At 37.6% G+C, this 13,703-nt stretch overlaps 1 protein-coding gene across 1 annotated transcript in view; it reads right to left on the bottom strand.

Annotated features, from left to right (window-relative positions):
- LOC149244892 (uncharacterized) overlaps positions 1 to 13,703 on the bottom strand; it is a 51,986-nt gene that overhangs the window by 37,125 nt on the left and 1,158 nt on the right. Inside the window, exon 2 of the mRNA XM_089457591.1 lies at positions 12,890 to 13,190. Coding sequence (XP_089313717.1) covers positions 12,890 to 13,190 — 301 coding nt within the window. The remainder of the gene's footprint in view (positions 1 to 12,889; positions 13,191 to 13,703) is intronic.

The raw sequence follows: 13,703 nt of genomic DNA, 5'->3' as shown, positions 1-13,703 counted from the left end.
TTATGTCACATACATCACTAAGCAATTCTACATTGAAAATATCAACAGTAATGCAACAATGATAATAGTCATAAATAGATAGCCAAGCACTCAAAAAGACACAAATTTTTCACCTAGGAAACCCAAACTCGAGAGAAAACCCACCAATCTTTCCAAGCGGAAATTCTTCAGTTCAGCAAAGTTACAATATACTATTCAAAAGTAAAATTAGGTCAAATAGACCACAAAAATTCAAGTAAAAACAAGTCCAAATTCCACCCAAAATTTGGTCAACTTTATACATTCAAATTTCAATCAACTCTACCTAGATTTGATCAAACCACCCAATGAAGGTTGTGGTCAAACTACCCATAAAGTCTCCATAATTGCCTTAGAAAGCTCGGTCAAACTAAACTCAGGAAACTTGGTCAATAGTCTCAAAAATTCGGTCTAACTAACCTCAAGACACTCAGTCAAAGAGTCAAAAATTTGGTCAAATTGTGGTCAACGTTGGTCAAACTTATGTCTTCTTCTCCTCTCTCTCATTCGCACATGTGAATAGATAAAAGATGATTTTACATGTTCCAAATTGATGTCCAAATGAGGGACGCATAGTTTGTATTTATAGTGGTTTAGCGGTGCCCAAGGGGCACGTCTCCTTTGATTTCATTTTAAGGCCAACTTGAATACCACCGTAGCTTCCAAAAATCAACACTCCCTATTAGCTAAGGAGGTATTCAATGTTCACTTTCTCAGATGTCCTCTTTGCAAAACAATTTCTCCATCCAAAGAAGAGATTGAATGAGCTAGCTATGTTAATCTATCCATCCACTTCATGTTTTGATGAAAATGGGATATGGGGTTCCTTCAGATTGAATTTTTATGTCCTCATTCAATCATGAGACCTATGGGTTGTGGCCCCCAATTTATTACTCTTCTAGTGTGTAGCGACAACAGCAAGCAATTAAGCCCCAATTTATTCCACACGTGCAACCATTTCCCAAAACCACCGAGTTCAAGCCTTCTTCATAACAATAACCACCGGAGCCAAGCCTGATATGACATGCTTGCGCTAAGGGGAAAGCCCTTTCCAAGTATCACTTCCAATATAACTTTGTAACTTATGCATCTACGAACAATCCACTCTAGCAACAGTGCGAAAAATTGGCTCCATATGACCTTTTGTCGTGACCTGGGACCCTAGAACTTTGGAAGCAAGCGCAAGTGGTTTGGATTGAAAATATCCAAGGAGACAAAACCTGGGGAACAGAAAAAGATCTTTGTCAATTGTCATCCTCAGCTCCCATCAATTACTGTCCCCGCACACAGGACTCCAAAACCTTCTCAAAGCGCTCCACTTAAAACCTCTGAGAGACAGAACCCGAGGAACGAGAAAATTTTCGTCTCCATCTCTTTACAACCTACCGCGCTTTAATAAACCACGTCACCCCGCAGGGTTTCTACACGTCCACCAATCTCCACATAAAGTAGCCTCAACATCACCCTGGCATTTTGGAGATTAGCACAAGTTAAGATTTCCGAGGAAGATTCTACGGGAAATCTCCATCTATTAACATTGTTCTCTCGATATAACTCTAGTTTTGTTTCCTGACTCCTGTCAAGTGTTGCACTCTCGTCGATGGGTTGAAAAAACTAAGTCTCAACCTCTATTCACACTCTTTGTTGCAACACTCTATTTCGACTTCTACTTTCTGAGTGGTGAAGAGTTCCGCGGGATAGACTCCAATCTAATCACTTCCGCTCGATTCACAAGAAAGAAAGAAAAAGCATTCATTGCACACTAAACACGCATTCATTTGCATTCAATTCATACACTCGACTTATGCACATGGAATACACAAAATACATAATTCATTCATTACAATCGAGCTTGATTACATAATGAGAGCGTTGAGGCCCGAGGCCCAGTCTACATTGTATCCTCTCAATGCTTGAAGGCTTACAATATATAACAATATAGTAGAGTATGGATCGGAATATAACAATACAATACAGTATGGATCGGAATATAACAACACAATACAATATGGATCGAAATATAACAATATAGTACATAATGGATCGAAATATAACAATACAGTACAGTATGGATCAAATCACTGAAAAGGATCTGATCTCATCCCTAAAATAACTCACAATCCCAAGAAATTGGGATGTCACAACAAACACTCAACGAATTGAGGAAATCTCGTTCTTTTTGCCACGCTACCACATCCTCTCCCTCTGGAAGACTTTGAGAACTCAAATTTTGACTTGGAGATGTCGATGCTCTTACATCATGTTCTAATCTAGAATCATGTGGAAAGTATCCTGCATCAGCATCATGCAAAAGATCTAGTCACCTACAGGTCAAATCCCCTTTGCAAATGGATCTAGTCACCCACTAGCCAAAAACTTTTTGGAAATATGGTGAGAACCTTCTGACCGTGGTCAAAAAGACTAGTTTTGGGTCACCAACTCAAAAAGTCTTCACTTAGAGCAAGGTCAATACCTTTGACCAAAAATGTCAAAACCCTAGGCCAATTACCATTCTCGCATGCCAATTGAATGTTAAGACACTTGCCAGATGCTAAAGGCACTCACTCTACCCACTAGCCAAGTACCTCTTGTTAATATGGTCAAAACCTTCTAACTAGGAGAGCACTCTGGGCCCTGATGCTCTCTGGGCCATTCTCCCTAACCACATTACATTGCCCCTAGTTAATACCCTTGACCTGTCAATATCATGACCTAGGGAGAATGTTTGTCCTTGATGTTACAACATCAACACTCCCTCTAACTGAAGGAAGCATCCTCAACCACCCAAGCATGTCCCTAAAGTAAACAAACTTCATCCTAGGGCAGAGGCTTTGTGAGAATGTCAGAAATATGCTCGTCTAGAGCCATACTACATTTTGTACCATGTCTCGGTACTTGATCTCAGTGTCTTTCAATATGCCATCACGGTCATCTCCAGCACCTTATCAAACAATCCTACAAGCAGCTTTTGAAGTCACATTACTTCTCAACTCGTCAAACTAGTTGCAATATACTCAACCTCTACAGCGTTGAGTGCATGTTTGCTTCCTGCTCATCCAAGATATCATAACAGAACCCAAACTGAAGCAAAATCCTAATGTGCTCTTCTTGTCTTGTGCACTCTTTGCTCAATTTGAATATGTATATCGATGTAATTGTACTTCATCTTTTTCATGTCGTGTCGCATGCCTCAACTCAACCATGAACTGATCAACTTCCTTCACTGGATCCATCACCACAACTACTTTTTGGTCACCCTAACTAGGTGCTCCCTCTGAAACAAATCCTAGTGTGGCAATCATGGTTGCTCCCTCTGCCACTGTTGCTTCCTAGTCACTGAACCATATATATTGTCTAGCATGGTCCACTCATAGAAGGCATACTACTCTTGTCTCTGAGCATTTAGTTTGACAATATTGCAATTCATCATCTGAAGGATCACAATAGTATACTTCCCTTGACGAAGGAAATAATGCATCAAATCTAGATCCTTCATCTTAAACTCAGAGGTTAACTCCCTCTAACACTGAAGCAAGGCTTGATTGTTCCCTCTACCACGGAAGCAAATCCTCTCGCCACTATTGCTCCCTTTATCGCACGAGTCCTCCTGCTTTCGTAAAAAACAAGTCATATAATAACAAGATCAACCAAGACTTAACATATATCCATCAATATGAAAATACCATGCATGAGCTTCGTACAAAGCTTTATTCAATTTGCGAGCATGAGATTCCCTCTCATGTACCTCAAATCCCTAAGGTAGCTCTATGTACACTTCTTCCTCAATCACTCCATTGAGGAGAACGGTCTTTACATCCATCTGATATAATATCCAATCCATAACAAAAGTAATAGAAATAATAATTCTAATAGAAGTGTACCTAGCAACTGGACCAAATGTCACTTCATTGTCCTCTCCCTCTTTCTAGGAAACCCTCTTGCCATGAATCTCGCTTTGTAATTCTCTATGTTGCCATCTTTTTTTAGAGGAAAAAACATAGAATTTCATTAAAAAAAAGTTGTACAAATGACATGGACTTCTCAATGGTTCATCCCTTCAAGACTACATATACAAATTAATTCAGAGTTCAATCTATATCTTATCTGCTATAATATGTATCAGGTCTCTGTCTTAAAGATTCTTCAATAGCATTATAGTTGTTAACAAAAAATAAACATCACACGATTCTAAGGCTCTCTGTATTCATCCTCAAAAGATTTAGACAACATTGATACAAAAAACCAAAATAGGAATACTTATCTTTAAGTTTGTTATTTTTCATCATAATGTAATGAAGCTGGAATTTTGGATGTATCCATTGACAGAAGTTGTATATTTGATCCTTTCTCAGATCAATGTTGCTCCCCTCTTTCGTTAAGCCATCCCCACCACATTTTGTTCTCTCAAAATGTGTAAGGATATCCTCTTGAAAGCGCTATTCAACAACCTTATCCTCCTCATCCAATTAGACAAGACTATGGACTCAAAAAACAATTTTTTTGTTAACCCAATCTATTATCACTTTGCAGTCTCCAAAGATCTCAATCTCTTCAATTGAAACCCATTTTGCACATCTTATGACTCCCCATAGAGCCAATAACTCTAGTTTGTTCTTTGTACTAGACCCACTTCACCAGCAAAAGTGAAATTCCTCTCTTGGCTTCAGAGCAATAACAACTCCACTTCCGCATATCTGATCTGCAAAAGCACCATCAAAAAAACTTACAAGATATTTTACCCACATGTCCTTCCTCTAGTCGCAGCGTCTATTAACCTTTTTCTTCGCCTGACCTATCCCCAGGAAATAGGTCGAGGCCTTCCTACATGTGTCCCAAACATCTAGGTCCTTATTTTTGAAAATCTTGGAATTCCTACCTCTCTAAATGCTCCAAAAAATATAAAAAGGTAGAGCTTTATATAATTTATATTCTTTAAACCGTTGTGAAAGGGATTCACCAATAGAGGTATGATCCCAACTGGCACGTAATGTTGCCATCTACCATATGCTTGATCTTGTAGATCCACTTGGAAGTCACCATTGACTTCACTTCAAGTCTCAGCACAATTTCCTCCATTATGGCATCCTTCAAATCTATTGGTCAGCCTGCTCCATTAGAACTAGGAGTTCTTCCAGCTAGCACTCCTCTAGATGTCATTACAATTTCTCCCTCTTGAGCACAAAATCACATTGGTTGAGTTTATGCTCGATCCTAAGAGAATCCTCTTGCGACAAACTTTGCTTTGTTCTTCCATATGCTTCCATCTGCTGCCAAAGCCTTAGCAGCCTTCACAATGTACCTGCAAAGTTCATTAGGAGGTCATGAAAGAAATGATTATAACCAAGCAAAAGTTGCAAAGACAAGAGGTTAACCCAAAAATAAAGCAATAATCAAGGAAGAATGATATAAAGAAATTATCTTTTAGTCTAAGGATTGTAGGGAATTGTCAACTCCCTCTTGATCCTTGCCTTCATGTAGAAATCATTGAAATCCATCTGCAAACTCATCATCCTCATCCTCATCATCAGCATGTTGCTTTCCTTTTCTTCCTTGCATGAGCTAGGGTTTCTTTGTCTAGCTCTAGGGTTTTATCCACAAACCCTAGGGTTTTTCTAAATCATAACCTTCAACATTTTCTTAGGGTTTACATACCCTAAGTCTACCAACTCTTCTAAGAAGGGGTCATCTTTAGCACAAGAGTTATGACTTTTCTTGCTTTATATGAGAGAGCCTTTCTCCTCGGCTCTCTTTGGCTCTTGACTCTAGAGTAAATCTGGAAAAAACCTAGCGGCAGCCAATACATTTTTTTAACTTCAACATTAGCAACACTCTTGATTTTGTCTCTTTCTAAACAAATTTCAACTTTGTCCTTGAAGCTGCCCAACTAGGCCTAAACAAGAGCCTTTTTCTAAGATTAAACTTGGCCCTACTACTCTAATTTCTAGAGTTTTGTTCAGCCCTTCCAACAAAGACAAAATATTGCAAGTTGAGCCATATTTACAAATCTCCAATATAGCATGCTTCATGAAAGTAAGATGTCTTCATTAAAGAGGGAATATGGCATTCCAATGTCCTCCATAAAAAATCATCAACAACCTCCAAGTTTCTCCTTGCAAATTTTCAAATTTTGAGATTACTTCCTTGCTTGAACTCAAACTTTGTTGAAGCTTTACCTCTTCAAACATTGTTTTGTTGGCCTTCCTCGGCCCTAAGGTACTTCAAAACTGTGTTTTCTAAGGTTTGAGACCTTTCGACCCCTTTTAGGTCTGTTGATTTACCTCAGGTTGGTTGCGGTCCTCTTTTGTGCTTCTGTCCATGGGATTTATTCATAGAATAAAGGTTTTAGACCTCTTCTACGGCATAAAACAAAGTTCGGAGTAGGGATTTCAATCTCAACCAAAAGTTAATTAGGATTGGAGTTTGAACAGTTGTGAGAGAACAACCCCTAGTGGAGTAACTTGAAACAAGTTGCCTTCAAACCTGGTTTCTCTTTCACCTAGACTCTGATACCATGTTGATTTTCTAAGAGAAATATGATCTTATAATCTAATAATTACTTTTCAATGATTTTTTTAACCAAGTTTACTTATGTAGCATACATAATTAAGCAATTATACATAGAAAATCTCAACAATGATGTAATAATGACAGTAGGATCATAAAGAGACAACTAAGCACTCAAAGAGACAATTTTTTCACCTGGGAAACCCAAACTCGGAAGAAAACCCAGCAGTCTTTTCTAAGAGAAATTCTTCAGTTCAGCAATGTTACAATCTAATATTCATAAGTCAAATTAGGTCAAACAAACCACAAAAGTCCACCTAGGTCAAACTTGGTCAGACATCCTTGAAATAGGTTTGAATTTTGCCTAAAATTCTTCTGAACTCCGCCCAAAAGAATTTCGGTCAACTCTGGCTAGATTCATTCAAACTACCCAATCAAGGTTGTGGCCAAACTACCCAAAAAGTCTCGATCAGCTGCCTCAGACAGCTCGGTCAAACAAACCTCAAGAAACTCGGTCGACAATCTCAAAAATTTGATCAAACTGACCTCAGGAAACTCAATCAACAACCTCAAAATTTTGGTCAAATTGTGGTCAACATTGGTCAAACTTTTGTCTTTTTCTCCTCTCTCTCCTTCCCACGAGTGAACAAAAAAAGATAATTTTATGTCCAAATGAGGGAAGTTGAGTTTGTATTTATAGTGGTCTAAGGCAGACCTGTACTTTAGGGCTGATGAAACCTTTTCAGAGGCAAATTAAATTCAAAATTCAAATTTTAAATTTCTTTCCTTTGATTTCCTTTCAGGGCCGACTTGAATATCGATCATAGCTACCAAAAATCAACAAGCTAGACTGAAGAGAAGGGAGGAAGAGTGTATGGAAATTTCGGGAGTAATCGCATGCGGCCAAGTTCAAGAAATAGAGAGGTTGAGTAGTTACAGCGTAGAGGAATTTGATTTGTGGAGGGTCCATTTATCTAGTGCGTTGATTTCCTTGAGTGCGCACGGCTCACATGAGGAAAAGAGAGGGTCAATTTGTTGATGTCGAATGCCAAATTCAAGGCCAACTTCTTCAGGAGGTCGATTTTCAAGTGGGTCGAATTCCTTGGGCCGATTTCCCTAGTGGGGCGAAGTTACAAATTCCAGCAATGGATTTTTCTATGTATTTTATTTGTGGGTCAAAGGCTAAACTTTCCCAAGAATTTTAATGAAGGATAATTGTCATGGGTGTATACTTACTATTGCGATGTGATTTATCACTCTAATTTTATTTTTTTGTTACAAATTACTTTTTAGAAGAATGGGGCTTTCGTAGTGCAACATATTAGATATCATTTTTGAGATTAACTAACTACGTAGAGTAAGTCATTAAACTATGAGCATATCCATGAGTGTTAGTCTCAACTAACCAAATTTTTCATGATTTTGTATAGTCCACATAATACTCATTGAATCGAGCGATGCTCATAAGGGTGAAGAAGTGGAATTGATACTCACAAAATTAATCACACAGCATCAATCATCACTTCTGGGGCTTGCACCAGTGATTTTCTTTTCCATTATTAAATAATTTTTTGGGAATGAAAAATGTTGAGGTATAAATAAATTTGGTTCGGTATTTGAAAGTTAACAAACCATTAACCATTTTCACTCTATCAATGAACTCCCCCTCTTGAGGTGCAAAATAAGATAAGATAAATGTATAATGTTAGTACACAACTAATGGAGTCGGTCAATGGGACTATTAGATACAAAGATGTCTATACAAAGCAAGAGCACTAAAGCAACTAGTCCACTAGAACCATCTCTCCTGACATCCAAGGCCAAATGGAGAAACTCAAAATAGATGTCTATTATGAGGAACAATAGGAAGAGAAGCTAAAATGAGTGTTCTGCCACTATCTAAGAAAAAGAACTTCTTGTTCTGCTATAGAGGATATCATCTAACAATCGGTTTATATTACTCACATGAGGTCTAAACTCGATGGTAAGACATATGAAAAATCTTGACTCTAAATGCCATTGCCAAAAACTAATCCAACCATAATGAATTCTTTGTTTTTCAACCTTCTTTTGACATTTTTCATAAGTATGATTTGTCTTCCCACAATAAATTTAAAGATGGAAATTAAAACACTTTATATCCGTATGGCCATCTTGATGACAATGCTAGCACTCAAGAATATCCTCAATGTGTTTGTCATCAACTGTACATCATCATCATTAAATCTTGCACCAACTTGTAAAACATTTGAATATTGTCTCTTTAAATTTTCGACAGGAAATCCAATGCTTACAAATTGAATTAGTTTGTAGTATAGAATATGAAAGCTCGTGTCTTTTTCATATCATAAGCCATATTGATTCTTGTTAAATTCCAATTCGTCCCAAGGTTTAACAATGATATAGGAAATATCTTTTTGTACTTGTTGATGTTCATGAAAGTTTTGTTTTATAACTTCAAAAGAAAAATCAAGTTCACATTCACCTAGACTGCTTTTCATATTACTCTGCACTTTTGACATCTTTTACATGTGATTCATCCATTCAATGTTAATAAATGATTCTATCTCATAACCAGTTAAGGAATCACTAATCATATCCTTTGTTTCATCCATATCTGTTAATTTTAGGTATGTTCTATGCTTTAGAGCAATTTATTTCAATTTTCATAGTTAGCTCAATACCTTTTCTAGATTAACAATCACATCAGCATTAAAGTAAACTGCAAATAGAACATAAACATAAATCGCAGAAGACAAGCCAAGAAAAGAGCACACAAGATGTGGCACTAGTCAGGGACAAACCCCAATGTGGGGAAACTCTTGATCAATTCTTCTTATATGTTCTTCAATAGTTCAGCAAAGAAACTGTACTGCATCTCCTCATGCTGCACCATGCTGAGCTCTTCATTGCACTAAGTTGTATCCAAATGCATGCTGCAATACCTCATCATCCTGCTGCTTCTCACTCCATGTTGCATCCAACTGCTGCATCTAGATCATCATGCTGCACACATCATGCTGCTGCACCATATCATCATGCTGCTGCAGTATATCATCATGTTGCTGCACTAGCTGTCACCTACAGCCAACCAAATCAGCTTTTTTTCCTTACCTTAAAACTGCCCACACAGACCTGCGTCCTTCTTTCTTCAAACTCGGCCTAGCTGTAGCATTTAACAACCCTCCACACAGTCATTAAGAAACCCTTGCTATGATGTTATGGCCTATGGCCTAGCACATAGCAACTCTGAAATAAATTAACGCAACAACACAAAGGAGCAGACTTCAACACTTTCCTTCACTGTATAATTGTGGCTTAATGTCTATATCAGCTTCCTTTAACACTTAGTCACCTACAGCAAACATTGCTGTGATTGTTGTTGAATTAGGACTTTATTGACAGTGAATGAGTGCTCCTTTAGGACTGCGGATAAGGGCTATTTCAGGCAGCGTATTAGGGCCTACATTAACAGCATATTAAGGCTCCTTCTGGACTGCGTATGATTTCCTCTTGGACAGCGTATTAGGACCTCTCTAACCGCAGATTAGGGCCTCCACTTGACTGAATATAGGGCTCCCTCTTTGCTGCGGATTACAGCCTCCACTTGGCTGCGTATAGGGCTCCTTAGATCTGCGAATTAGGGCTGCCTTGCTGTGTGTAGAAGTTCCCCTAAACAGTGGGTACGAATTAGGGCTGCCTTGCTGTGTGTAGAAGTTCCCCTAAACAGTGGGTAGATCTCCCTTCTTTGCTGCAGCTAAGAAGCCTCATTTGACTGCAGTTTAGGGCATCCTTTAGGCAGCATATTAGCGCAGGTTTGAGTAGCATATTTGAGCCTCTTTCCTGCGGCCAGATCTCCTTCATGACTGCGGCTAGGCTTCTCTGGACAGTGTATTAGCTAGGGCATCCTCATCATCTTCATGTTTGCTTTTTAGGCCTTCTTTACCATGACAGCCTTAGCATAGAGCATCTTTGCATTAGGGCAGCGAAGATTCTTGGTGATGTCTCCTTCCACCAAAACCCAGACGAGTGGAGAGGAGAGATCTCAAGAGTGTGTCTAAATGGCTATCATGCCACCTCCTTTTATACTAAAACGTTGAGCACAAGAGGGGGTTATTTGGTTGCTGGCTGACCTTGACAAATTGTCCCAAAACACAAATAAATTCATATCTCCATGAATACTTATCGGAAATGGATGATCTTTAGATCAATCCTACACCTCTCGATGAGAAGGATCCAAGAAAAATATTAGCTGCCATTAATAAAATGACCCACATGGAGTTTGGCCCTAGTTACCAATTTTAACAATATCAACCACTTGCATTAGGTCATTTCTCTCAAAAATAGCATCAACCATTGATTTATATTGTTTTATATTTCCAATTTGCGTTGTTAGCATCTCTTGCTCTGTCACTTTATTTTTGTTTAAGTGATTTGATCAATTTTTCCTTCCATATATCCATTTGCTTATGGAGATCAACAATCCAAACATTTAAATCACAAGTCTTCAAGTTCTTTAATTTTTTTATTGGAATTTTGCAAACACTTTCCTCCTTTACCCATTTTTGAATTGCAATTGTGTCATACTCACTTGTGCTCACTCACTTGCACTTGTTTGCTTTTGTGTCTCCCTTACTTGCAATTGTCTCTAGCAATCTTAAAATGTCGGGCATCACCAAAGTGATTCGATTAATTTATCGTTCATATACCCATTTGCTTGTGAAAATCAACAATCCAATCATTTAAATCATGTAAGGAGTCTTTAAGTTCTTTAATTTTTTTTATGGAATTTTGCTAACGCTTTCCTCCTTTACCCATTTTAGAATTGCAATTGTGTCACACTCACTTGCACTCACTAGCTTGCACTTGTTTGCTTTTGTGTCTCCCTCTTTTGCACTTGTTTGCTTTTGTGTCTCCCTTACTTGCACTTGTTTGATGCTTTTGTGTCTCCCTCATTTGCAATTGTCTCTGACAACCTTAGGGTGTTGGGTATTACCAATCATGCACCACAAAGTGTTCTTTTTATAATGATTAGACTTTGATGAAAATGACCACCCAATTCAATTACAAAAAGACCTTTGTTTGATAATTTTCACTTTGAAAAGGTTTGCAACTCCGCCCTTTGTACAATTCAATGACTTATCCTTCAATTTGTATAGTTCAATTATGGTTCTAAGCACTATTGGCTTTGACATAAATCAATTTAATCTTTGACAATACTCCATGGCAATTAGAGGAACAAACATCTATTAGTCCTCTTGTTACATGAGATTACATGTTTTTTGTGCATGTTTTAAATCCCAAGCCACAATCATAATCACCATGAATCGATTTCTGCATTTAACTCTCTATCTCTTGTCCTAAAGATGGATCATGTATTACAGTTACAAAACGTTGACTCTCAAAATCCCAACATAATAAATCTTAATGCACGCACCAATAGAGAAAGAAGCAGATAGAGCACTTTTGTTTCTTATTAATGTTCATGTGTTGTCTTGGGACAACCTTTGGGAACATTTCAGCTTTTCTTTATAAAATCTATGAAAACTTGAAATGAGCATTAGGATCAGATGATAGCATCTCAATTCATTCAAATTTTCCTAATATTTGCAAGAAATCTGCTTTAATGAACTTAAATTGTTGAGCATTATAAGAGAAGTTTGTGAAGAACTTGCAAAGTTTCCAACTAGAAAGATGTAAATAAAGCAATCTGACACATGCATTGCCCAATTGTATGGGAAATAAACTTTTACAGGAAACAAAAAAACAGTAAATTAAAGACCCTTGTCAACATGAGGTTTTCCTTATAAAAGCTATGAAAACTCAAATTGCTCATCCTTTGGTCAATAGAATTGAATAACTTTAATGCAGTTATTCCCAAAAAATATCTTTGCTTACTGAATGTGGCGGGATTTCTGCAATATACATTTTCTGTGTATGGTTTATTTTTTATTCTCAACTATATCCTTGAATTTTGACTCACTGTACTGTTTAGGAGGCTTATAAAGTTTCAACAATAGGCGTCCTTTAAACAATGAGAGCTGATCTCAAGACAGATTAAGGTTCACTACAGGAAGTGAAACACATTGCACTATAAAGTTAAGAACCACAGAAATGATAACTATTGCAGGAAGGGAAAATTCTTTGATTTCTTAGATTTTAAACAGGGCATATATACAAAAATGGCATACTATCGTAACAATCTGTACTAAAACAAAAACCAACAGAACAGGCAAAAAAACGCCCCAGCAAGTATCAAGTTGTCAGAATGAAAGAGAAAATTAGCAGAAAAATATATTGCCAATGCAATAAAGTGCTTATAACTTATAAGACTTCAAACAAAAATGAGACAGGGATGTTAACATACCAAGTTTCTGAGAATCCCCAAACCATTTGCTCATTAGATTGGCTACCCTTACGTTAATGAAAACAGCCCCTGATTCTCTTGCTATTGCCTTTGCAAGTAATGTTTTCCCAGTTCCAGGTGGGCCATACAGCAAAACACCTTTTGGAGGGCTGAGGAGCTTACACTGTCCAAACAATTTAGGCCTCTGTAATGGAAGAATAACCAGCTCGTAAAGTTCCTGTTTAACCTTGTCTAACCCTCCAATTGAGTCAAAGGTTACATCAATTTCATCTGGATTGATAACATCACAAGCTATCACATCCTGTAAGAGAAGGGAATCACAATCAAAAAATCACGGTTGTAACAATCAAACTGGAATAAAAATAAGAATACAGCGAACAGAAAAATACTATATGTGTAATAATATTGGGATATGTAGCTAAACAAATATTGATAAGTCTACAGGGAGATCAAAATGATTCAACCTTCCAAATATCTCTCATCCATACATAGCAACAGTTGGTATTCACATATTTCCAAACAGGTAAATTTTGTCATAATGGAAATTATAGCTAAAATCCTATAAAAGCACATTTGTTGCAGTAATACAGAGCGGCGTGATCAAGCACTTGCAACGTAGGAATTAAAATTGAAAGGGAAAAAATTAGAGTTCTACACAAAGTTGAAAATTTAGACTTCGTTAAAAAATTCGTCCATGAAGGAGGAGAACACCGAGGGAACAAGTTCAAGAGCATAAATGATTCCTATGTTCAGGGTTTGGTCAATGGGGTTATGTTTCAGCAGCAAAAATGGTGATGTGGCAGGCCACCTGCCA

The sequence above is a fragment of the Pinus tabuliformis genome, chromosome 7 (assembly GCF_031772625.1).
Source record: "Pinus tabuliformis cultivar Carrire ecotype Pingquan chromosome 7, CPIR1, whole genome shotgun sequence".
Taxonomy (NCBI): domain Eukaryota; kingdom Viridiplantae; phylum Streptophyta; class Pinopsida; order Pinales; family Pinaceae; genus Pinus; species Pinus tabuliformis.
Note: the sequence above shows the minus strand (reverse complement) of the source record. Positions and strands in the feature narration are given on the sequence as shown.